The sequence below is a fragment of the Perca flavescens genome, chromosome 19 (genome assembly GCF_004354835.1).
Source record: "Perca flavescens isolate YP-PL-M2 chromosome 19, PFLA_1.0, whole genome shotgun sequence".
Classification (NCBI taxonomy): domain Eukaryota; kingdom Metazoa; phylum Chordata; class Actinopteri; order Perciformes; family Percidae; genus Perca; species Perca flavescens.
Window position 1 is genome coordinate 3,961,004 of NC_041349.1, and position 27,419 is coordinate 3,988,422.

Here is a 27,419-nt window from a genome sequence, read left to right on the forward strand (position 1 = left end):
TAGTATGTGTGGCTGTTTAACTGTATTGTGACAGGTGTTTCTATTTATCAACCCCGTTTATACCAATGAGGTAAATAACAAGTAGTAATGCGTATATTTTCTTAACAGCCTGATTTCATATCATGTGTATTTCAGAAGTTATTATACTTATGTTGATAAGTTAACCTTCTCGTTCTGCTCTTATAAAATGTATTCCAGGCTTCAGAGTGCCAAGTCAGTCCTAAACTACTTCAGCTTTCGCTTCTCTTTCAGATTCAGCTGTCATGTCACCCGTGCTGTAAGACCCGCCCTCTCATGCATATGCAACCAGACTGCCTACCAACCCCTCCCTATTGCAGCATTGGGGGAAATCTTCGACACATCAAGACTCAATAGCAGATCACAGCCACCAACAGCTCCCTAGTCCTAGCGTCGAGGAAATTACCTAAATATCTACAGCCAGACAGAACAGTGTCGAGATACAGAGAGTGCAGCAGATCACCACTCTGTCAGATCTCATGGCTCCATTTCTGCTCCTGTTGTTCCTTCTTTCTGAAGCAGCTTCTGGTAAATATCAGCTGTTATTGTGAAAAGATTCATGTAGACTTTAAAGGTGTTTGAATATACAATTATATCATCTTGTTGAAAGGAATGTGAATGTGTTTAAAACAATATAAAGCATTATCATTATGATTATCTGTTTTATTTACAGTCAAGTTCAGTTTTTTGTAAGTAAATGTTGGACTAAAATAATTGTCAAATGTAGGCTTCTGTGTATTTTTATTTAAGTATGAATAGTGCACATTTAATTGTATTTCCTTACACAGTATTGGGTTTGTGATTCATAAGTGTTGTGTTCAACTTTGTCAGTAACTTAAAATATAGTAGAGTGATCATGCGGTTTCATACTGTTTGACAAACTGCCAGTTTTGACAAAGGCTTGTTGCCTAAATATGGAGAGTGTGACTGAGTGAAAACTGTAGGGAGGAGGAGGCTAGAGAGAGAGAGGAAGGGAGGGACCTAGACTATAGGGAGGAGGAGGTGAGAGAGAGAGAGGATAGGGAGGGACCTAGACTGTAGGGAGGAGGAGGGGAGAGAGAGAGAAAGGGAGAGAGAGAGAGAGAGAGAGAGAGAGAGAGGAAGGGAGGGACCATAGACTGTAGGGAGGAGGAGGGGAGAGAGATAGAGAGAAAGGGAGGGATCTAGACTGTTGGGAGGAGGAGGCGAGAGAGAGAGGAAGGGAGGGACCATATACTGTAGGGAGGAGGAGGTGAGAGAGAGAGAAAGGGAGAGAGAGAGAGAGAGAGAGGAAGGGAGGGACCATAGACTGTAGGGAGGAGGAGGCTAGAACGAGAGAGGAAGGATCACCATATAGGCACCTATGGCGAGGTAAAAGCTTAACGTGGTTTAATATACCTAAACAATGATCAATGATTACCAAATTTCTCTTATATTGCTCCTCATAACTAGCCTGGATGCCAGCCGAACTTAGCCCCGTCCACAACATTCGAGGACGGGAAGTTCGGTCTGGATTTGCTCCATTGAGGAGCAATTATTCTCGAACAAGATCTGTTCGGACCAATCAAATTGTCGGACAGATGATCAGTAACAGAATCAACCACGTCACCAAAGAGCGTTTGGGTTGAATATGTTTACAACCATAGATATAGAACAATATATCTATATCTATGTTTACAACAGGTGGCTGCCGCTGGAGAACTGAGATGTGTAGATTCCACCGCGTCTGTTACAGACGATATCGACAGCGCGTTAATTTTAAAATCCTCAACCGACCTGTCTCAAACCAGCTGATGGTGTGGCTGCGACTCAGCTGTTCAAGTGGCAGAGGCTGGTTTTATACCGTAAGAGGCTTCACCTGTTTCAACGGCCAATAGAGAAGTCAGCTGGTAAAGTCAGATTTAAACTACATGAATAAAATGATCAATAATCCATTTTATTTCTGCGTTACAAACAGCTTTACGAAATTGCAGAGTTTTAGACGGAGCGGAGCTTCAACAACCGCCTGAAAGCACGGTAGCGTTATATGGTGGAGAGAGATAGATAGAGACTGGAGAGAGGGAGCGCCCAGCGGCACTAGAACAAAGCCGTGAATCAGAGAAATAAAACGTGTTTTCACCGATTCATCTCTAGAAATGCAACTGTAACGAGCATGTCACTATCACGTTATCCACATTCATATTTACACGCAACAAATGGTATATCCAGCTTCAAAAAAGTCTAAAAGTTCGGAAGTTAGAACGAATGCATTGTGCAGAGAGTGGTTGCTATGGAGATGATACACGGTGTTGAGTTCTGTCAAATAATTTCTAATATAGGAAGAAGTTCCCTCGTTACTTCCGGCTTCTGAACTGGTTGCAGTTCCACCAGAGTTCCATATAGGGGGCGCTCACAGGCCAGTGCAGAATGAATGGGACTCTATGGAGCTAAACCCCTCAAAACCCACTTTTCTCAGGATATCATTTTTTGTCTAGTAATTTGAATATTGCATTCGAAAGGGGAGGCTAAGAAAATACACACTGCTGGGTGTTAGATTTTTTTAAAAGGCTTTTTTGTTCTAAAAAGCCTTTTAAAATGTCAATGACGTCATACACACATACGGCCGGAGATACTGCTTTACGGTGAGCTCTGAGTCACTTCCTTCTTTCTCTCGAGGCATCGACAACACAGCTGACAGGTTAGGCTCTCCCTGTCAATATACGCGCTAGAAAGAGGTTTGCTGATGTTTTAAAGACCACGCCGAAATATTCACTCTGATATTCTGGCTCTGCTTCGGATGCCGTCAAGCGGGATCTCCGATCGTAATCAGTCCTTCACTGACCAATCAGCATTCATTAGCAGAATGCTAGCGTGTTATGGGCTACAACGACTCAACCTGTAAGAAATCAAAAGGACATAAGTACTCATTTATTCAACTTTCGACCTATAACCCATGTTGAACTTGCAAAATCTACAATCAAATCTGAGGTTTCTCAACGACACTCAGACGAAAGAGACAAATTTAGCCGTCTAGCTCCATAGAGTCCCATTCATTTTGCACTGGACCGCGATCACCCCCAGTGGAACTCTGGTGGAACTGCACCCAAAATCCGGTACATTGGGGCTGGATAGGGAGTGGAACGGCTTTCCGTAGACCGGCTTTGGTTCTGTTGAAAGTTGAGTTCCATTGCTCTGATTGGTTGGAGGTCTATCCAATGAATGCCGAGGCATTTTCTTTCCTGGTTCGGTTGGAACACGCCCCATAATCACAGCCCAATGGAGCAGTTTCAGACTCACGTTCTGACTAGAATCTGAGTAGGACCACGTCAGGCTACTTCATAACCAGGGTTCTAAATTAGCACCATTTACCAGCCAAATGCTGGTGAAATATGCAAGTGGCTGGTAGATTTGCATCACTCACCAGCCAAAAAACCAAATGGTAATCTATTGAGTGGCTGGTAATATTTGAATATATTCACTATACTAGCCATTTGGCTGGTAGACGAAAAAGTTAATTTTGAAGCCTGTTCATAACCACTAAAAGCTGTCAAAAAATCTAACCCAAAGTCCAATTAATTCAAAAATATAGTGGTAGAGTGCTGACGTGGTTATGAGGAGCAATATGAGAGAGAAATTTGGTGATGATTGATCATTGTTTAGGTACATTAAACCGTGTTAAGCTTTTTTACGTTTAGCGTTTACGTTTTAGAATGTCCCGTGGGTTAGCCCAATGCTGTTTAACGTTAACTTTACCTTGATCAAAACAATAATACCTAAAATAACTTCAAGAGCGTGTTGACTGAGTTGTAACCTTATAACGGTAACGTTCCCCACCGAGCATGAGCTCGCTAATGTTACTTATTTGTTAAGAAATCTCTAAAAGACGTGTTCGTTTGATTTCTGGAGGAGGAAGGAGAGGCTGGGGTCGAATTGAAAGATTAAGCAAAAGGTTTAATAAACAAACAATGAAAATGACAGTCAAAACACAATCAAACATAAAACATGAAACACTGCCAGCAGCAGACTGCAGACAAAACAAATACACTGTAAACAGCGGACTACAACATGCTTCCCCTTGCAGGGTCACAGTTGAAGCCCCAAACTCATCTCTGTTTCCGAATTATATTCCTGTCGAATTGTGTGTGTTTCCTTGACTGAAAAGTCTCTCAGGTTAAGGAACACACCTCTGATTAGATTAACTCCAGGTCACAGACAAAGGTCATTTATCATGGTAGTTTACAGAGATACACATTTTCTTTGTTCTAATCCAGTCTGGCCTAGCAGGGAGTGGCTCCCCAAAAGGCAGAAACAATAGGTGTCCGTGTGGGGACAAGGAGCTATCTCCTGTATGCTAAATGACAGATTCTTTAGAAGCTGGAGATGGTGTGATCCAGACAAATGCTGATTAGGTGTGGTGTGATGCATTTTGATCAGTATTGATTCAGTGTTTTTTCTAGCTATAGTGTTCATTTAACTAAAAGTATATTTTTATTAGACATCACCAATGGTTTAACTTTTTACAACTTAACACTTGTCAACATAGCACATAATGTTAAGCTGGATCAATCGATAGAGCTCAACAGTCCCGCCCACAGCGGGTTCCGGAAGTAAAAATGCAATGCAATTTCTCCATTGACAAATTGGAGTATGAGCCATAAAATGGTAACCGTCGACGGTAGACTTAAAACCAGCTACGACATGACTAAGAGATTGTATATGCTCATATAGACGTCAAAAATAATGGGGCACCAATCTTGTTTTGAGATAAACGTCTTTTATTCGCGATGTCTTGGATAAGTACTTCATTACCCACAATCCTGAACAATCCCAGAATCCCACAGTGACGCCTCTGATTGGTTGAACTCATGCTGGTGAGGAGGGGGGGCTGCCTGCACGATCCGTCACAAGGATTTACGACACTGCATGAATCACGATCTGTTCCACGCTTCTGCCGTTAGCCTCCACTGGGAAGCTAACGTTAGTTTAGCTAACAGCTAACTCAGCTAACCGCTAGCTGACAGCTTGATTCAGTCTAAAATAACGTTAACTCAAACTAAACACTGGGAAAGCAGGCTACAGCTGATGTAACAGCCATTATATATTTTAAGGTTTTATTTTGAGGGTCTTTTAAAGTTATTACATGCTGTCTCAGCTAGCGGTTAGCCCAATTAGCTGTTAGCTAAACTAACGTTAGCTTCCTTTGTTCAGTGGTGCGAGGTGGTTTATGGGATGAGTAGTTGTTTTGCTCTGAAATGTACACAGTCTTGTACCTTGTTTTTTCACTCAAAATTGTACGTTGTATTCATATGAGTCACGTACCATCTGGTTAGCCTAAGGCATGATCTAAAACTCTTTATATAAGGATTTTTCGAGACGTCAATGGGAGAAATGACAGGAAATTTACTTCCGGAACCCAAGGTCTCTCAGAGTAGGGGCGGGACTGTATAGCTCTATATTGAAATGTATCAATAAATAAGATCTCTGCTGTAGGCCTATTACTGTGTGTAAGTGGCATGTAATCAATGACAAAATGATGCTGTGTGGCAGAAAGAAAGCTGTATTACCGTTCGTGAGTATTATTCTTTCTTGGACATTGTATGATTTACAATTACTCTAGAACGTCCCATCTGGGTGCCCGTGTTTTGATGGAAGTTATAGGAACTAGAGGCGTCCAGGGGCAATCTGACTTTTAGGGGGGCTCAGCCCCCTAATGAGCAGTTGATAGCAGTTAAGGTCTGGGGTCATGCCCCTGTAAGATTTTTTTTTTTTTAAACCCTTAAATCATGACTTCTGGTGAGTTTAGGGGAAAGAAATAGACAGATTGAGACATACAATTATAACAAACTATCAACAGATTCAAGACATCTGCTGTGAAAAAAGATGGCAACTACAAAGCATGATTATTGCAGCACACGTACCCAGGGGCGTCGGACTGGGGGGAAAAGGGGACTAGAGTACCCAGGGCCCTCATGTGAGGAGGGCCCAAAAAGATGCTCGAATTAATGTGGATGCAAGGAGGGGGCCATAGAAAATGCCTTTCTACAGGGCCCAGCATTTTGAGCTACGCCCCTGAACATACCTTGAACTGGTAAAATAAGCCTTGAACATATTTTTAGACAGGATTATTCATGTTTTTTTCTGCTGTTAGTTTTCAACTTTTTCATTTACATAATTGATAGAAACTGATATGGTTATACAGCTAAATTATGAATAATCTAATGTAATAATGCCTCTGAACCAAATGGGGAAAATCCATCCCTTTTTCTTAAAAGCCTGGGCCTGATAATAAACGCATTTACTCTAATACAACAACTACATTATATGATAAGTAAGACAATAAATCTGAGAAGACCAACTTTAGTGATGAGCCGCAAAACAATATTACGCAATACAGGAAATAAAAAGTATATAGCAAACAAACAAAAAAAACACTTAAAGAGGGAAGAAAACTTGTCCTCCATGAAATGAATATGTAAATAGAATGTGAATGGAATATTTTAAGTCTTTTAAGTGTTTTTGCCCGTATAATATACAGTACAGGCCAAAAGTTTGGACACACCTTCTCATTCAATGAGTTTCCTTTTTATTTTCATGACTATTTACATTGTAGATTCTCACTGAAGGCATCAAAACTATGAATGAACACATATGGAATTATGTACTTAACAAAAAAGTGTGAAATAACTGAAAACATGTCTTATATTTTAGATTCTTCTAAATAGCCCCCCTTTGCTTTTTTATTAATAAGGGAAAAACTTCCACTAATGAACCCTGACAAAGCACACCTGTGAAGGTAAAACCATTTCAGGTGACTACCTCATGAAGCTCATTGAGAGAACACCAAGGGTTTGCAGAGTTATCAAAAAAAGCAAAGGGTGGCTACTTTGAAGAATCTAAAATATAAGACATGTTTTCAGTTATTTCACACTTTTTTGTTAAGTACATAATTCCATATGTGTTCATTCATAGTTTTGATGCCTTCAGTGAGAATCTACAATGTAAATAGTCATGAAAATAAAAAGGAAACGCATTGAATGAGAAGGTGTGTCCAAACTTTTGGCCTGTACTGTATGTCCACTTTCTCACTTGGTTCATCCAGGTCCCTCTCTTTGTCCTCTCTCCCTCCATCCTCATCTCTCCCTCTATCTCCCTCCCTCCGTCGTATCACTGACAATCACATACAAAACATTATGTAATCAACTAGAAAATAATCTTCAAATAAAAGAGAAAACAAAACACAGTAGTCCTACTATATATATATATATATATATATATATATATATATATATATATATATATATATATATATCTGCCCTTCACCCTCTCTATTCTATTCTTCTCACTCCTTTGTGCTGTCAACCAGAAGGCAAATGTAATCACCTAATCAACAGAGAATGTATGTAGGTTACCAAATGTTATAAATTCACATTTTTATAACATATGTGAGTATGGGGTTGCTGTTCCTTGCAGAGGGATAATGTTTAACGGGGTGATAGAATGCAAAACTGATTTTACCCTGTCATAGTTGAATAACGACAGTTCGGTGGGTAAATAGGACATACATAGAAGCTCAAAGTCCCATTGACACCCCTTTACTATGAAAATCTCATATTTTGAAACTGCCGCTGAAAACGGGCGAATCTCAACAAAGCTGGAAGTTGACGTAAACCTCCCAAAAACCAGAACCTTTGTCAGCCCATGGGTGTATTAAGAGAAGGGTCACGCCCCAACATTTACATAGGCTACACAACTGACCTGAGATCAGGTAGTCTTCTGAATCCATAGATATATACACACTAGATGTCGCCTTGAGGTTCTAAGCATACGTCAAAACCGCCGCCATCTTGGAACAGGGGTCCGAAGTTTTCCCGTATTCAGATCAATGCTAAAGATGCCGGACTTTTGTGCGGTGACGGAGAGAAGCTACAGCGGGGCAACAGAGACCGTCTGCGGCTGCAGGATCTGGAGCTCAGTTCCCGTTAAAATTATATTTAACGCATAAATACATACAGAAATAAATAGTGGCGGAGTGAGCCTGGACATTAGTTCAGAATGGTGAAGTTTCCGTTTGGACTCAGATCCGTGAACCGATTATAATAAATATTTTCAATTCAATTTTATTTATAGTATCAAATCATAACAAAAGTTATCTCGAGACACTTTACAGATAGAGTAGGTCTAGACCACACTCTATAAATTCCAAAACCCCAACAATTACAGTAATTCCCTCAAGAGCAAGCATTAGTAGTGGCTATTGCGACAGTGGCAAGAAAAAACTCCCTTTTAGGAAGAAACCTCGGCAGACCCAGACTCTTGGTAGGCGGTGTCTGACGGGCCGGTTGGGGGCGTGATGAACAGTGGTGATAACAGTCACATTTAGAAGTCACAGTGACTTCGAAGGTTATCGTGGAAGTTCATGTCATAGCAGGGCACATCGTGTCATACTGAGTAGTGCAGTCTCCTATACCGGATCCTGACTACTCTGTGCGTATGAACATCACAGCAGGGCGTTGCGGGATGTAACGTGGCGCTGCAGAGCACGGGTGGAGGCTGCGGATGCAGCAGGACGCAGCAGGATGCAGCCGGGAAATGCAGAGAATCGCAGAGCATAGCTCTGCGAAGAAGAAACATAAGGACTCCGGGGAGTAAACTCCCCAGAGCTAGATTAGTAACAAGCATTTCTGGGACCGGATGCATACAAAAGTAACAAGTAGAGATGAGAGAGCAGCTCAGTGTGTCTTAGGGAGGAACAGCCTCCCCGGCAGTCTAGAATTGTAATAGCATAACTTAAGAGAGGCAGGTTAAAGAGAGGAGCCTGGTCGGGCTAGAACTCCCCCCAACCGGATCGGGCTGTACTGCAATATTCTTTGTATTAACACATTAATTAGTCTCTTTGTTTTGTATTCGATAGTTAATCTTAAGTTTACTTAAGTGGAAGCAGAATCAAGTGGAAGAATGGGACTACTAAACCTAGGCTTACAAGCACTGTTCGCCGAGCGGTTGCTATGTCAACATACCTACACCAAAGGCATTACATTTTGAACAAAGTAGATTATATTAATATCAAAAGCTTAATTTTTCTCAGGACTCGATCATAAATACATGTCTGACCTTTGGAACGAACCACAAAAACTAGAAAATCACTTGAGATTGAGGATTTATGGTGATTTTATTTCCGTTAGCCCTTTAGCTACATTGACGCTGCTGCATTAAAGAGGAGTGACTCCTCTGTTCCAAGATGGCGGCTCTGTTGACGCATTCGTTCCAATGAACTGCCGTAGTCAAGGCGACATCTAGTGTATATATCTATGTTCTGAATCTAGGTCACGCAGATCTCTGCTATTCCATTACAAAATTCACTTCTTAAGATTTTTTATGTGAGAAATCAACTATGTAAAGCTCAAATATGGGCCGTTTACGAAAGTGGATGGCTAAATTGCAAATCTTGTCGGACACTGTGTTGGAGTTCAGCGCCGCCCTGCCAGTCCTCCGTCACAGACCCCAGCCTGCTGTGAGCTATATGGAGAGCTGACAGAGCTCCAGGGCCTGCAGCTCGCTGTTCTCCCTCCCCTCTCCCTACTAAACGGCCGGTGTGTGACTGAGAGCACGGTCAGCGAGCTTGTTACGCCCGCAATCTCTTACTGCAGGTTCCAGTTAATCTTATAATGGATATGTGTTTTGAGTTATTTAAACAAATGATCGGGGAAGCCTCTTGAGCTGGAGTCCATCAATGAGAGCTAGCTAGCTAGCATCCTCCTAACGAGACCTCTGAAATTCATAAAAATGCTTTAAATTGAAATCCGAAATTGGACAAGTGTTAGCTAAGCTTTGTAAGACCTTGGGGAACCTGTAATATACATGCCGTGATGAAATTCAAACTGTAAATATACTATAGCTATGCCGAAAATGATGCTAGCTAGCCGCAATCGTTTCCCATTGTATTGAATGGCACAAATAGCTTGGTATCTGCTCCACCTAACAAGACCCCCGACGTTCACAAAAATGACTTTATTTGAAATCGGACACAACGGTTAGCTTTATAAGACCTTGGGGGCAGCTGTGATATAAGTGCCGTGACGAAATTCAAACCGTAAATATATTATAGTTATGCCGGCAGCCGGCTGCGGAGCCCTGGTAGTGCAGTATCCACAAAGCGTGACTTTGCCCTGGGTATGGAGCCCAGCAGGCTGCCGCTTTCTCGTCAGACTGTGTGGAGCTCCTAAAGTCTGACACGTTTATTTCCCCGATCGTTTGTTTAAATAACTCAACACATATATCCATTTTAAGATTAACTGGAACCCGCGGTAAGAGATTGCGGGCGTAACAAGCTCGCTGACCGCACTCTCAGTCACTCACCGGCCGGCCGGTAGCAGGAAGAGGGGAGGCAGAACAGCGAGCTGCAGGCCCTGGAGCTCTGTCAGGGCAGCAGCGTGTAGTAGTCCAGTTACCCAGGAAAGGGTGATTTGCGCTGGTATTGAGCACCGGGCCGCCGGCCTAGCTCAGTCGACCTCACAGCAGGCCGGGGTCTGTGACGGAGGACAGGCAGGGCGGCGATGTAGCAACACAGGCAGCACCGGCGCTGAACTCCAACACACAGTCCGACAAAATTTGCAATTATCCATTAATTTTCGTAAAACTGTCAGGTTTTCGGAGGATGTAGGGCCCAAATGCAGAGACAGCAGGCAGTGTAGTGTTCCAAGGTTTAATAGTAAATCCCATAAATGGAAACCTCAAAAACAGGAACAGGCAAAAACTCTGAACAGTGGCAAGCAACCCACTGACAGAGACAACAAATAACACTGAACAGAAAACAATAATCCGACAAGACACAAAGACAGAACAGAGACTAAATACACAGGGCGATGAGAAAACAGGCAACAGGTGACACTAGGCTGGGAAACAGGTGAGACACATTAGGGCAATCACAAGGGAGGGAAAACAGGAAGTAAATCAGTCAAGACAAGACAGAAAACCAGACCGTCAAAATAAAACAGGAAACAGAACATACAGACACACAGGAAAACAAGACAGGAACTACAGCTAGACAAGAGGGAGGAAACACAGGCTACAACAGAAAACAGAACAAATACACAACAAAAACCGGGAACAAGAACAGAAACTCAAAACCAACAGAACTCCAACCCAAAACCATGACAAAAACGGCCCATATTGGAGCTTTATATAGTTGATTTCTCGCATAAAAAAGTCTCAGAAGTGAATTTGGTAACTAAACATTGCAGTGTCTGGAATATGAGATTCTGTCGCATCTCTAATGTGTGTGTGTATGGCGATTCGATCAACCAATCAGCGTGCGTCTCTAATGTCTGCCTATGGCAATTCGCTCAACCAATCAGCACGCAGCTCATCTAAATATTAATGACCATACCATATTTGGAAGAAAAGCTCTTGTTACAAATAGGGCCAAAACACAGGGATGCATAAGGGCCAATAAAATATCAACCAGGCCATTTTCAGCCCAACCAATGTTACATACCCCATTAGGAGACCATAAGGAACAGTGTGAAATACTCTATATAATCATTATATCACCCCTTTAAGGCTTATCTTACTCTCTCACCTGAACCTGGCTGTTTTCTTTAAAAAAAGAAACGTATATCCATCTATGGGCTATGGCGTCTAGTGTTTCAGTTCTGATATGAATGAGACTGATGATCCGTCAGGTCGAATTATTTATCTTTCATTGGCATTGACAGTTAAAAATAAGAAAGTGTCTGGTAGGGAGGTACCTGCAGCGGCGGCACTAGGCTATTTTTAGCTGCGCTCAAACCGTTACGGCAGGCTATTAATAGCACACTTTAAAAACTCATTGTAGGCTACTCCTAAGCTACACATGCCTACAGTTAGCAATTTTGTCTAACATCCATCAAAATTGGACTCCGTGGTGAATAAGCTAGGCTAATTCAGATATAATTGCCATCATTGTAATCAGGGAATCACATATTGGTTCCACAAATACTACACCTTTAGCCTACTTAACGTGTTCATTCGATTAGATTTAATTTTCACTCCATTAGCTGTATGTTTTCAGTGGTTGAAAGTAGCCATACTCTGACGACCGAATTCCCAAAAGTTATCTGCGCAGACTGAACAGTCGGCTGACTGAGGCGCCCTCTTTCAGGGTATCACAGACAGGCTGTTGACTTTAGGCTACAACTGAGCTGAGCCTGTCGTCATTTATCCTATTCCATCGCTAAAATAAGGTTTGCAAAAGTAGGTAATAAGGTTTGAGCACTAAACGATTTCACAAAATCACAATGATAAGGACTTTATTTTTCAGGGGTGCTGAGATGATTTTTAGGGGTGCTTCAGCACCCCTAAAAATAGCCTAGCGCTGCCTATGGAGGCGTCAAAGGTTTTATGACGCCACTGACACCTGTTGGAAACATTCAGGATAGTGTAAGTACACAACTCAACAAAATATATAACATAGGTATGGTCATTTTTAGACATTTTAAGATATTTTTTGGGAGACCTTTCCCTTTATTTCAGAGTGACAGTGGATAGACAGGAAAGGTGGGAGAGAGATGGGGGATGACACGCAGCAAAGGGTCGCAGTTTGTGTTCGAACCCGGGCCGCTGCAAAGGCCTCCGCCAACATGGGGCGCACGCTCTACTGGGTGAGCTAGAGCTCGCCCCGTTTTTAGACATTTTAATGCAGAAATGTTACATATTGTACCTCTAAGGCTGATTTATGATTCTGCAGAGGCTCCACACAGAGCTTTCTCCATAGCTATGTAAGTGAAGTTTATATGTGTGCAATGATCTCTTTAAGAGAATAGTGTGTGTGTGTGTGTGTGTGTGTGTGTGTGTGTGTGTGTGTGTGGTAGAGAGAGTGATGTTGATTATCTTCAGAGTGAGTACCAACTCTAGAGTCATAGTGAGAGAACCAAAGAGTCTCCCCTGTTCTTTCTGACCACGGTTGGAGATCTGGTGCAGGAAAAGTTAACCTTCTCCTTGATCTCTTGTTGTTTATGGAGAAGGAGAACCAGGACATGAGTTGGGGGAAATGCAACGCTACCAAGACACGGCCGAGCGCTGTAACCTGTAGTTAAATTTTTTGAGAGGTGAAGTCAGGTTCGGTATCTCCATGTACATCCGTACGTAGCCACGGTGAAGATTAAAATGGTCTTTAGGGGTGAGAGACACTGACTATGAAAGAAATCAGATCTAATATTAAACAACGACCCTTTTAATGACATTGACTGAAGGATTACACCTGAACTATTGATGAATCATGTCAACACGTATCTCAGTGAGGAGGTTCATGTGTTGACCTCGTGGTAATAAAGTCCTCTGATATCTCTGTTAGTTAACATCCCTTATGCAGTGTTACACCTGATGGAGGTCTTTAGAAATATCATGACTTTTACTTTTACTATTGTTTATTATTGTTTTTCAGACCCGATTGTGGTAACAGTGAACCCTGGAGATGATGTCATTCTACCATGTCAGGCTGCTGATTCCTCCATCAGCGTTGTAGAGTGGACCAGACCTGACCTGAAGCCAGATATCGTCCTCTTATACAGAGATGGACACTTGAATAAATACGACCAGCATCCATCCTTTAAGGACAGGGTGGAGCTGGTGGACAGAGATCTGAAGGACAGAGACGTGTCTTTAATTCTGAAGAATGTGGACATCATCGATGCTGGAACATACGAGTGTCGAGTTATATCCGGTGATACTGACCCAGTCAGAACCATCAGAACCGTCCGTCTGCAGGTTCCAGGTGAGGTAGTCTCTCTCAGTGAGTGTTTCTGAGTATCAGGTTGTAGCTGCAGCTCCTCTAGAGTCTCCCATGATGAGTCAGACAGAGAGAGAATCACTTCAAATCATCAGAGAATATTTTACTTGTCTAAAAGTACTGTAAGAAAAGTTACCTTAACCCTTGTGTTGTCTTTGGGTCAAATTGTACCCGTTTTTTATTTTTTTTATCCAAATTAACCAAAAATAACATGGGTGGTTCCCAATGACGCTATTTGCAAGTGAAATTAATGACCACTATTTTCATAGAATTTTATGTGTTTCATTTAATTCTTTTTTTTGTGTGGTCTTTCCGAGTCAATTTTGACCCGGTGGTGCAATGGGGCACTTTTGTGCTTAACAGCTGATGAACACACACACATACACACACATGGACAACCAAATGAGCCACTGCCTGCTGGCTGCCTGCCGCGGAGCTCAGTCAGGGCAGCAGCATTTGGTTGTCCACTAACCCAGAAACAGTGACTTTGCGCCGGCCGCAGAGCCCCGCGGGCTGCGTGATATCTCTGTGCCCGAGTAGCAGTGCTTCGGCTGTAGTCTACTTCCACCCAATATAGTCCCAGGTCAATATCTGCCTAGGAAATCATCTAGTCTTAATCTGCATTGCTATTTGTACTCATTGTGAATACGCAGGCCACAAAAAGTAATTAGGTTTTGTTTTTGTTTTACTCACGACATGCTAACGGCAACATAGGATTCCATTCATTACGCTAAGCTAAGCTAGCGGCGCCGCCGCCGGACTAAGACAATGCATGCACTGAGACAAAAATGTGTTTGCCCACCTATATAAATATAGAGGAGATGGTGAATAACCCAATTTCAACAAACGGTGGCGTATTCCTTTAACTTTTCTGAACGCACCTCTTCCTCTCTCAGTCTCTCTCTCTCTCTCTCTCTCTCTCTCTCTCTCCCTCTCTCTCTCTCTCTCTCTCTCTCTCTCTCTCTGTCTTTCTCTCTGTCTCTCTCTCTCTCTCTCTGTCTCTCTCTCTCTCTCTGTCTCTCTCTCTCTCTCAGTCTCTCTCTCTCTCTCTCTCTCTCTCTCTCTCTCTCTCTCTCTCTCTCTCTCTCTCTGTCTCTCTCTCTCTCTCTCTCTCTGTCTCTCTGTCTTTCTCTCAGTCTTTCTCTCTCTGTCTCCCTCTCCCTCTCTCGCTCTCTCTCTGTCTCTCTCTCTCTCTGTCTCTCTGTCTTTCTCTCTCTCTCTCTCTCTCTCTCTCTCTCTCTCTCTCTCTCTCTCTCTCTCTCTCTCTCTCTCTCTCTCTCTCTCTCTCTCTCTCTCTCTCTCTCTCTCTCTCTCTGTCTCTCTGTCTTTCTCTCAGTCTCTCTCTCTCTCTCTCTCTCTCTCTCTCTCTCTGTCTCTCTGTCTTTCTCTCAGTCTCTCTCTCTCTCTCTCTGTCTCCCTCTCCCTCTCTCGCTCTCTCCACCCACTGAGCTCCACCTGATCTTCTAAGAGTGGAGACATCGTTATCAATCGAGTATTGATTGGTCAGTAGGACGGTGCTTTTACACCAGTTGATCTCTAATCTCCAACATAACCTGCTCCCGACCAGGTTCAACTTGAACTATTGATTAGAAGTTGATCAGCTTCATGTGTCTCAACAGCAAATAACTGTTGATCTTTTTGTAAAAAAGTCTTATCTGTGTTATCTCTGATAATTAACATCCCTTTTGCAGTGTTACACCTGATGGAGATCTTTTGAAATACCGTGACTTTTATTGATTAATATTGTTTATTATTGTTTTTCAGACCTGAATGTGGTAGCAGTGCCTGGAGATGATGTCATTCTGCCATGTCAGGCTGCTGGTTCCTCCATCAGAGTTTTAGAGTGGACCAGACCTGACCTGGAGCCAGATATCGTCCTCTTATACAGAGATGGACGCTTGAATACATACGACCAGCATTCATCCTTTAAGGACAGGGTGGAGCTGGTGGACAGAGATCTGAAGGACGGAGACGTGTCTTTAACTCTGAAGAATGTGAGCAGACACGATGCTGGAACATACGAGTGTCGAGTTGCATCTGGTGATACTGACCGAATCATACCCATCGGAACCATCCGTCTGCAGGTTCCAGGTGAGTGAGTCTCTCTCAGTGAGTTTTTCTGAGTGTCAGGTTGTAGCTGCAGCTCATCTTGTGTCTCCCATGATGAGTTGGTCCCAGAGAGAATATTTTACTTGTGTAAAAGTGCCGTAAGAAAAGTTAACTAACACTTAAAGTACGTCTTACTTTCAATAAACTTTCTTCAAGTAACAACAAAACGACTCAATAATTGACACTTCAAAAATAAGCTTAGATAAAAGTAAAAATAAGTCATTACAATGTTTTGATTGATGATCATTTCAGATATCCAAAACATCATTCTTCCTCTCCAGAAACAACATTTTAGAAATCTGAAAACAAAATTCTTATGAGAAAGAACTTCAATTTCAGATATAATTTAGTTGTTGCTGATCATCATTATCATTTCAGATATCCAAAATGTTATTTTAAATATCTGATACACATTTTGACTAGTACAAATGTAAAATTAGAAAACTTAAAGAAGAATTAGAATTATGACTAGAAGATAAGATAAAATAGACCTTATTATTCCCACACTGGGGGAAATCCTACAGCAGCTCCAAAAAAAAATGTAAATGTAAACACATCAGAATAACAAATACACATTAAATTAACATGAGAGAAACCTATACAGAAAGTATTATGAGAAAAAAAAAACTATAATTAGTTATAATAATAATAATAGTATTAATAAAAAAATGTAAACACCCTTATATAAACATATAGTATATATACACAGATATTAGGTGTCAAGGACATTATCATCGAAGACTAGTGTTATCTGATCACAATCTGATTTCATGTACTGTTTCTCTTCCCTGTCAGCTGAGAAAACCTTGTGCAGTTAAAAGATTATACCGTCCTCTAACACCGAATTCACACGTAGATTTTAATGTCTCTTTTATGGAGAAATTGCAGCATATGAATACGGACCTCCTATCTCCACATCTTGATGTAGAAGAAACTATTAAGAATTGTAACATTATATGCACAGAAACACTAGATTGTATTGCTCCTTTGAGACAGGTGAGCAGAAAAAATAAGCCTCCTCCCTGGTATAATGAAAATGTTAAATCATTGAGAAGAGATTGTAGAAGATTTGAACGTAAATGGAAGAAAGATAAATTACAAATTTCGTATGAAATGTTCAGAGACTCCTTAGGTAAATTAGTTTCAGAATTTTACATTGGAAATTGAATTGGGCACACTATCCCCTTATCTGAGGAATCAAGTAAAAAACTTAGGTATAATCTGCGATAGTGCACTCAAATTTGATAAACAGATAAATCAAGTAGTCAAAATGAGTTTTTTCCAGTTAAGACTAATCACTAAAATTAAGCCTTTTGTAACACGGAAGGACCTGGAAAAGATAGTGCATGCGTTTATTTTCTCAAGATTGGACTATGGTAATGCATTGGGAATGTGGGAATAAAGTCCTGTGATATATCTGTTAATTAACATCCCTTTTGCAGTGTTACACCTGATGGAGGCTTTTGAAAAAACATGACTTTTATTGGTTACTATTGTTTTGTTATTGTTTTTCAGACCAGATTGTGGTACCAGTGCCTGGACAGGATGTCATTCTGCCATGTCATGCTGCAAATTCCAACATCAGAGTTGTAAAGTGGAGCAGACCTGACCTGAAGCCAGATACCGTCCTCTTATACAGCGACGGTCACTTGGATCCAACCCACCAGCATCCATCCTTTAAGGACAGGGTGGAGCTGGTGGACAGAGATCTGAAGGACGGAGACGTGTCTTTAACTCTGAAGAATGTGAGAAGCATCGACACTGGAACATACGAGTGTGGAGTTAAAACCGGTAATTTGACACGTACAAAGAGAGCCATCGACTCTGACCCAATCAGAACCATCAGAATCATCCGTCTGCAGGTTCCAGGTGAGTGAGTCTCTCTCAGTGAGTGTTTCTGAGTATCAGGTTGTAGCTGCAGCTCCTCTAGAGTCTCCCATGATGAGTTGGTCCCAGAGAGTCAGACAGACAGAATATCAATTCAAATCATCTTAACATTTAGAGAATATTTTACTCCTGTAAAAGAACTGTAAGAAAAGTTAACTTACACTTAAAGTACTTCTTACTTTAAATAAACTTTCCTCAAGTGACAACAAAATGACTTGATAAGTGACACTTGAAAACTTTCTTAGATAAAAGAAAAAAATAAGTCATTACAATGTTTGATCAATCATTTCAGATATCTAAAACATCATTCTTCCTTTCCAGAAACAATATTTTAGATATCTGAAAACAGAATTCTTATGAGAAAGAACTTCAATTTCAGATACAGTTTACTTGTTGCTAGTCATAATTGTAGTTATTTTAAATATCTGATATACATTTTGACTAGTACAAATGTAAAATTAACTTATATTAGACTTATGACTGGAAGATAAGAAAGACTTTATTAATTCCACATTGGGGAAACCCTACAGCAGAAATGTAAATGTAAACACATCAGAATAACACATATTCACATTAAATAGACATAAGATAAACATAATTCAAGAAATAGAAAAAAATAGAATTAGTTATAATAATAATAGTAGTAATAAAAAAATGTATACACCCTTATATAAACATACATTATATATACAAAGATATACAGATGAGTAAGATGGTTATTGTTGTTAAGGAGAAACAGAAATCTACAAATCATTATTGGATATCAGTTTTTTTTGGATATCTGAAATTGAAAGCCTTAATGACAAAAGTGACGTTGTTTCTCCAAGGAAGAATGGCGATATGTTGTTCATGACTAAGAAGATTTTAATTAGGACATCTGCAATACATATCCAGTATAGCTACTAAATGGTAAACAGCTTGTCTGTGACGTGGTGTGTTGTGATAGGTGGATTTAAACAATAGGAAACAGATGTTTTAACCCACCGTGGTGTTGCAGTCATACACACATATACTGTATATATATATATATATATATATATATATATATATATATATATATATACAGTACAGGCCAAAAGTATGGACACCCTTCTCATTCAATGCGCCTTTTATTTTCATGACTATTTACATTGTAGATTCTCACTGAAGGCATCAAAACTATGAATGAACACATATGGAATTATGTATTAACAAAAAGTGTGAAATAACTGAAAACATGTCTTATATTTTAGATTCTTCAAAGTAGCCACCCTTTGCTTTTTTATTAATAAGGGAAATAATTCCACTAATTAACCCTGACAAAGCACACCTGTGAAGGTAAAACCATTTCAGGTGACTACCTCATGAAGCTCATTGAGAGAACACCAAGGGTTTGCAGAGTTATCAAAGAAAGCAAAGGGTGGCTACTTTGAAGAATCTAAAATATAAGACATGTTTTCAGTTATTTCACACTTTTTTGTTAAGTACATAACTCCATATGTGTTCATTCATAGTTTGATGCTTTCAGTGAGAATCTACAATGTAAATAGTCATGAAAATAACGAAACACATTGAATGAGAAGGTGTGTCCAAACTTTTGGCCTGTACTGTACATATATACATGAGTGCATTGACAGTTAAAACACAAGCAGCAACACATTTCCTACAGCAGGACCCAGAGGCCCGTTTCAGAAAGCAGGTTTAGTGAAAACTCTGAGTTTGTTAACCCTGAGATGAGGGTAACTCTGGGTTTTCCGTTTCAGAAAGAGAGGTAACTTCACCTGAGAGTCAGTTACTATGGTAACTGAGCCTGTGAACCTAACCTCGTCGGGAGCAGTCTCCTCCCTCTGACACTGTGTCAGGGCCCTGGAGTCTTTTGTTCTGTGGTGTTTTAGAGACGCTGACTAAGGAAGAGATCAGATCAGATGTTCTAATCTAAGGAGATGATAAGACCTGAACTATTGATTAGAAATTGATCAGCTTCATGTGTCTCAACAACAACTGTTGACCTTGAGGTAATAAAGTCCTGTCTTATCTCTGTTAATTAACATCCCTTTTGCAGTGTTACACCTGATGGAGATCTTTTGTAATACCATGACTTTTATTGATTAATATTGTTTATTATTGTTTTTCAGGCTTTAGTGTGGTAACATTGCCTGGACGGGATGTCATTCTGCAATGTCGGGATGCTGATTCCTCCATCAGAGCTGTAAAGTGGAGCAGACCTGACCTGAAGCCAGATACCGTCCTCTTATCCAGAGATGGACACTTGGATACAGACCACCAGCATCCATCCTTTAAGGACAGGGTGGAGCTGGTGGACAGAGATCTGAAGGACGGAGAAGTGTCTTTAACTCTGAAGAATGTGAACAAACACGATGCTGGAACATACAAGTGTCGAGTTAAATCTGCTGTTAGTAACCATTTCAGACTCATCAGAACCATCCGTCTGCAGGTTCCAGGTGAGGTAGTCTCTCTCAGTGAGTGTTTCTGAGTATCAGGTTGTAGCTGCAGCTCCTCTAGAGTCTCCCATGATGAGTTGGTCCCAGAGAGTCAGACAGAGAGACAATCAGTTCAAATGATTAACATTTAGACAATATTTTACTCGTGTAAAAAGTACTGTAAGAAAAGTTACCTGAAACTTAAAGTACTTCGAACTTTAAATAAACTTTCCTCAAGTTAGGCCTGCACGATATTGGAAAAAACTTACATTGCGATATTTTTACAAGAGGACATAACCAGCCCTATTTAGAAATACTAAATCATTCTCAACTACTGGGGTGATTTTGTAGGGGAGAGGATCTACAAAGAAAATAAAAAGGAAAATGGAAATTTTCTTATGTGAACCAGTCTTTGTTGAACTTTAATGCTTTACAAAAACCAAAACAAGTAAGCGCTGTTACTACTCTTCTGAGATGATTTTGGAGAGGGAAATTAGGAAGAAATACACTAGTTGACTGACATGACACCATTGTATTCATATAATATCAATGCAGGCTAAAGTTAATGATATTAATAATGCATGCATGTTGCTTCCTCTAAATTTCAGGTTGTGGTCGACTAGCGGGGCCAAGCCTTGGTTGTTTGATAAATTGATTATAATTGATCATGATTGTTGGTTTGCTGTGCATGTCACACTCTGGCAACAAACTGTGTAGCTATCCATGAGCACTTAAATCAGTGTAAAATATGTTATATCAGAAACAGACTGCTGTTGTAAATTAGTGGTACGTTTCCAGCGTCGCAGCTCCGAACCATAACGTAAGTTGGGTCAGACGCATTGTTTATTTAGGCTAACTATGTTAGCTTTAGCCTGGCTGGTAGCAGCTTTCTGCGGTGAAAAATGGCCGGGAGATGTCGGGATTACGTTGCATTAATCAGGTGATTTAGTTCGTCTTTTCAGCGTACATAAAACACTGACTACCCATGGAAAAGTATTAGCATCACTGTGATGCTAATACTTTTCCATCACTGTGTCAGTGGCAGCTGCCGCTTACGATACTTTTCTACACACGGGAGAGCCTCACTTCCCATAACAACCCCCGTCGGACTAACGTTACGTCACATGACCACCTGTCTGAAAGGGGAAGAGTCGGCCGGTAACAATCATGTAAAAGGAGAACGGTGAAAGTTTACTTTTCTGTCAAGCAGCAAAAAAGTGTTAAGGTCAACATCGCAACGTCCTGTGATGTGACTATCGCGCATGCGCACATCGTGCAGCCCTACCTCAAGTAACAACAAAATGACTCGATAATTGACTCTTGAAAAATGTGCTTAGATACAAGTAAAAAATAAGTCATTACAATGTTTTGATCAATGATCATTTCAGATATCCAAAACATCATTCTTCCTCTCCAGAAACAATATTTTAGATATCTGATAGATAGATGTCGCATGTGTTGTGGATGACGTGTAGTTACGAGAAAGAACTTCAATTTCAGATACAGTTTAGATGTTGCTAGTCATAATTTTAATTTCATATATCCAAAATGTTATTTTAAATATCTGATATACATTTTGACTAGTACAAATGTAAAGTTAACTACAATTAGAATTATGACTAGAAGATAAGATGAGAAAGACTTCATTAATCCCACACTGGGGAAAATCTAAAGGTGCTCAAAAGAAATGTAAATATAAACACATCAGAATAACACAAGTACACATTAAATAGACATAAGATAAACATACACAGAAAGTAATATAAGTAAAATAGAATTAGTTATAATAATAATAGTAGTAATAAAAAAATGTATACACCCCTATATAAACATACAGTGTATATATACACAAATATACAGATGAGTAAGGTTGTTGTTGTTGTTGTTGTTGTTGTTGTTGTTGTTGTTGTTGTTGTTGTTGTTAAGGACAAACCGAAATCTACAAATCATTTGTGGATATCGGATTTTTTTTTGGGATATCTGAAATTGAAAGCAATGAATAACAAAAGTTATTTGTCCTAGGAAGAATGACGATATGATCTTTTTGACTAAGAAGAATTGAAATACGGATCTGCAATAAATATCCCGTATAGCTACTAAATGTTAAAAAAGCTTGCCTGTGACGCACATTGTGACGTGCTGTGCTGTGATTGGTGGATTTAAACACTAGGAATGTAGGATGTTTTAAACCACCGTGGTGCTGCAGTCACACACATACAGTATATACCAGTTTTATATCTATGAGAGCAGCAACATATTTCCTACATCAGGACACCTGGAGTCTGTTGTTCTGTTTTAGAGACTCTGACTGAGGAAGAGATCAGATCAGCTGTTCTAATCTAAGGAGATGATAAGACCTGAACTATTGATTAGAAGTTGATCAGCTTCATGTGTCTCAACAACAGCTGTTGACCTTGTGGGAATAAAGTCCTGTGTTATCTCTGCACTTCTGTCTGATTAATTAACATACCTTTTGCAGTGTTACACCTGATGGAGGTCTTTTGAAATACCATGACTTTTATTGATTAATATTGTTTATTATTGTTTTTCAGACCTGATTGTGGTAAGAGTGTCTGGAGAGGATGTCATTCTGCCATGTGAGGCTGATGATTCTTCCATCAGAGTTATAAAGTGGAGCAGACCTGACCTGAAGCCAGATACCGTCTTTTTATACAGTGATGGACACTTGAATATATACGACCAGCATCCATCCTTTAAGGACAGGGTGGAGCTGGTGGACAGAGAGCTGAAGGACGGAAACGTGTCTTTAATTCTGAAGAATGTGAGCAGACACCACGCTGGAACATACGAGTGTGGCGTTAAAACCGGTCATTCAACACAAGACACCAACTCTGACACAATCAGAATCATCAGAATCATCCGTCTGCAGGTTCCAGGTGAGTGAGTCTCTCTCAGTGAGTGTTTCTGAGTATCAGGTTGTAGCTGCAGTTTCTAACATCAGAGAGGATGAAAGCTGCTCCACTATCCACACATCTACTGACTCATATGTTTTATTATCTTCAGGTTCAAACAGTGGACACTCCGAGGATGGAAACTCCTCTCCTGTAGGCCTCATCGTTGGACTGGCAGCAGGTGTTCTGGTTCTTGTAGCTAAGTAGTTGGTGTCCTGATGTATAAAAGACGTAAGAACAAGAGCTCAGGAAAACCTGCTGATGAAGCATCGCGCGATAAGTTAATGTGACAACTCCCAGAGCTCTTTCCATCAGACTGTTTTTACACGTGCTGTATATACAACATGGTTATCATTACTTATGTGGTTGTAAGGTCATGTACAGATCTGCTATTTGGTCTGTTTTCCATCGTGGTGGATTGGTCTGTGAAGCCTCGTGAGATCGTGCTGATCTCGCGAGCTCCAGTTTTCCACTCTCAGATCAGTCTGGCATATTAAGAAAGAGAAAATTTGATGCCGTTCACCAAACGACTGACCAATCAGCGTTGGTTTTGAGCTGGGTTTAGGCGTCTATCACCAACATAGGTGGTGATAGACAGTTTATCCAATCAGCTAACCAGCATTTTCTATTAAACAGATTAAATCTGATAATATTGTGTATGTAACTGAATGTAATGATAATATACTCAACGCTGAGTTGTATCCCAGTAAGCTTTTAATAGAAAATGTTTATTTAGTTGTAAATATCAGCAGTTGCTGCTTGTGTGTTTTGGTAATACTACATTTCATATGGAGTGAATTTTAAATGATTGTTTTCTGTTTGGCCATATAAAGCCTTGTTCTGCTTGGAATTTTATATTTTCAGCTAATGATTTAAAATTAAATAACATTGAATTGTGTGAACTGAAGAGTTGATTACATTGTGAATATTGTTGTTTTTGTAATTATAAAAGCATCTGATGCAGCTCAGAATATCTCAGGACAACATAAATGAGTCCGTAATAAAACAAGACGTTAAACTGTATTTATTATCTACAAAGTAGAATTACATGATGTTTGCAAAAGGAAATGTTATGAACTATATTAAAGTAATGATCTTTGAAATCAGTTGATAATTATTTAATATGAATCGATGGATGAAATAATAATGATCAGAGACATGATGGAAGTTGATAACTCAATTTTGACATTCAGATACCTTAATGTGTTTTAAACTGTTTTATTCTTGTGTCTTATTCTGATAAATACTGTGATGGAAGTTTTCCTATGAAGCAGCAGTGTTTAGAAATATCAATGATCAAATGAAAACGAATAACGACTGTCTGAGAATTAAACCAAAGTTTGGTCTTTGAGTATTTATTTACATTTGCAAATGGAGAAAACACAGTTTCAAAGGTACACGCAGCACAACTGAAAATGTCTTTCTAAACTAAAATCTAAACATCACATCATCATATAGTCAAAACCTCTCTTTAGCCACCCCTCTCACTTTATCTTTTAGCATGGTCATAGTTCAAAAGAGGACATCATTAAAAGTCAAACTATCCTCACCTTCCCCTCTGCTCCTGTTCTTTTCATTAGCCTAAACAATAGTTAATCTCAGGAGGTAGAAGCCTACGTAGTTCTCACTGTTGTAAACAGTCATCGGCCTTCTCCACTTCTATCTAAGCAAAACTTAAACAAATGAGAAGGTTCAGGCTAGTAGAACTAAATAACTCTACTGGGCTATAGTTCACGGTTGCAGCTGTCCCTCTCTAGTCTTTAAGAGTCTACGAAGAAGGAACAGCTTTCTATGGAGGTTTTAAACAATCTTTAAGCAAATGGTTAAAATCATTAATCAATAATGGTTAAAACAAAATTTGCCACCACAATACTTTATTTTGCTACTTTAGATTCTCAAGTTGTTATTTTTATATATTAATTGTTGCGTTTTTTATTCTTTGAACACAAATAAAGCCGCTCAAACCTAATATTGTTGTGTGTGTTGTATTAATATTTTAAATGAGTTGAGGAGGAGCAGAGACTGGGGGGAAGGATGTGAGAGACTAAATCTGAATCTGATGTAGGGTCTCTGGTGTGCACTGAGAATCTGCAAGGTTTTTGTAACAACGTGGCCTGTTGCAGTGATTGACTACAGAAGAGAAGAAGTCTGTTGTTGGAGTCGCTCTACCTTTGACCACGATCAGTATCAACTCCCAGACCATTGGAGCAGGCGCGCTGTCCACCACACTGACCGGAAGAAGCGTGAGACACGACACGTTTAACTGTTGCTCAGCTCTCCAAAAAGTCCTCTAGATGTGTTATTATAGGGTTACGTGCAGTAAGTGAATCTGAGCCTGCTAAACCTGTTGACAAACGCCTGCTCCAGGTAACTACTGCAGGTGAGAAACACAAAGACACTGAGGATTGGACACCGCTGGACGATGTTCAGTCCTCAGTGTCTTTGTGTTTTTCACCTGCAGTTCAGTTCAGTCCCTTTATTATCCCGGATGGGGAAACTGATCTACAGTCAAGACCACAAGATAAAAACCACATACAGCAAACACCGTACAAATAACAAAAAGACAACTGTACCACCCTCCACTACCCTCTACTACACTGTACCACCCTCTACTACACTGTACTACCTTCTACTACACTGTACCACCATCTACTACACTGTACCACCCTCTACTACACTGTACCACCTTCTACTACACTGTACCACCCTCTACTACACTGTACTACCTTCTACTACACTGTACTAGGGCTGGGCGATATGGACCAAAAGTCATATCCCGATATATTTTGGCTGAATATCGATTTACGATATATATCCCGATATTTTTTCCGCAAAGTGAGAGCAAATGTTCAGTCAAAGTCAAAGCCAAATATGACATGTCACATGTAGTTTCATAGAAACCCGCTATTTCTGTGAACAGTTGCAAAATCAAATGAATAAATAATAAACAGGTTTCTTCACCTGGTTCAATGCTCAGCTGTTCAAATAATAAAATGTGAAAATAAATACTGTATAACAACAGGAGTACCCTTTTTGAAATCAAAGCTCCATAAGGTTTGTTTTAGTTTTTTCCAACGTTTTAAATTGTTAAATTTTTCTTCTACACATTTTCAGCGCTTATTTCTACGTCCCATATTTTCTAATATAGGGCTGGGCGATATAGAGAAAATCAGATATTATGATATTCTTGACCAAATACCTCAATATCGATATTATTGGCAATATATTCTTGAGTTGACAGTTGGTGCTCTCAAAAATATCTTCACACTTATATTTTAGATAAATAATCATTAATAATAAAACAGCTAGAACAGTCTGGTAAGTTCAGAAAAGTACATCCCTTCACTGTAATGCAGCCTTTAAAACCAGGAAAAGACATTTATGTCATATCACGATATTACGATATCCAAAATCTAAGACGATATCTAGTCTCATATCACGATATCGATATAATATCGATATATCGCCCAGCCCTACACTGTACCACCATCTACTACACTGTACCACCCTCTACTACACTGTACCACCTTCTACTACACTGTACCACCCTCTACTACACTGTACTACCTTCTACTACACTGTACCACCATCTACTACACTGTACTACCTTCTACTACACTGTACCACCTTCTACTACACTGTACCCCCCTCTACTACACTGTACCCCCCTCTACTAAACTGTACCACCATCTACTACACTGTACCACCCTCTCCTACACTGTACCACGCTCTACTATACTGTACCACCCTCTACTACACTGTACCACCCTCTACTACACTGGACCACCCTCTACTACGCTGTACCACCCTCTACTACACTGTACCACCCTCTACTACACTGTACCACCCTCTACTACACTGGACCACCCTCTACTACACTGTACCACCCTCTACTACAATGGACCACCCTCTACTACACTGGACCACCCTCTACTACACTGTACCACCCTCTACTACAATGGACCACTCTCTACTATACTGCATACTGTACAAACAGCTTGTACTGATTACTTATATGAAGGGATAGAGTGTGTGTACAGTATGCAGTATAGTAGAGGGTGGTACAGTGTAGTAGAGGGTGGTACAGTATAGTAGAGGGTGGTACAGTGTAGTAGAGGGTGGTACAGTATAGTAGAGGGTGGTACAGTGTAGTAGAGGGTGGTACAGTATAGTAGAGGGCGGTACAGTGTAGTAGAGGGTGGTACAGTATAGTAGAGGGGGGTACAGTATAGTAGAGGGTGGTACAGTGTAGTAGAGGTAGTAGAGGTTGGTACAGTGTAGTAGAGGGAGGTACAGTGTAGTAGAGGGTGGTCCAGTATAGTAGAGGGTGGTATAGTGTAGTAGAGGGTG

At 40.3% G+C, this 27,419-nt stretch overlaps 2 protein-coding genes across 3 annotated transcripts in view; one reads left to right on the plus strand and one right to left on the minus strand.

Annotated features, from left to right (window-relative positions):
• LOC114546120 (low affinity immunoglobulin gamma Fc region receptor II-like) overlaps positions 1 to 27,419 on the minus strand; it is a 1,096,214-nt gene that overhangs the window by 188,852 nt on the left and 879,943 nt on the right. The gene's annotated exons all lie outside the window — the stretch shown is intronic.
• Positions 358 to 24,172, plus strand: LOC114574065 (coxsackievirus and adenovirus receptor-like). Of its 2 annotated transcripts, XM_028606368.1 has the most exons (5): positions 358 to 546; positions 13,397 to 13,726; positions 19,852 to 20,178; positions 22,710 to 23,054; positions 23,182 to 24,172. In XM_028606368.1, exons 1-5 carry the CDS (start codon positions 498 to 500, stop codon positions 23,274 to 23,276), a joined length of 1,146 nt encoding a protein of 381 aa, XP_028462169.1. In that variant the 5' UTR covers positions 358 to 497; the 3' UTR covers positions 23,277 to 24,172. The 2 variants fall into 2 exon arrangements, with proteins under 2 accessions (XP_028462169.1, XP_028462170.1); XM_028606369.1 differs by lacking the exons at positions 19,852 to 20,178; positions 22,710 to 23,054; positions 23,182 to 24,172 and adding exons at positions 15,506 to 15,832; positions 17,366 to 17,742.

Bases quoted from the DNA above. Each gene is read 5' to 3' on its own strand.
- LOC114574065 (XM_028606368.1), top strand. From the start codon at position 498: ATGGCTCCATTTCTGCTCCTGTTGTTCCTTCTTTCTGAAGCAGCTTCT. The intron at 13,727-19,851 runs GTGAGGTAGTCT...ATTGTTTTTCAG, and splicing joins CGTCCGTCTGCAGGTTCCAG to GCTTTAGTGTGGTAACATTG. The intron at 23,055-23,181 runs GTGAGTGAGTCT...TATTATCTTCAG, and splicing joins CATCCGTCTGCAGGTTCCAG to GTTCAAACAGTGGACACTCC.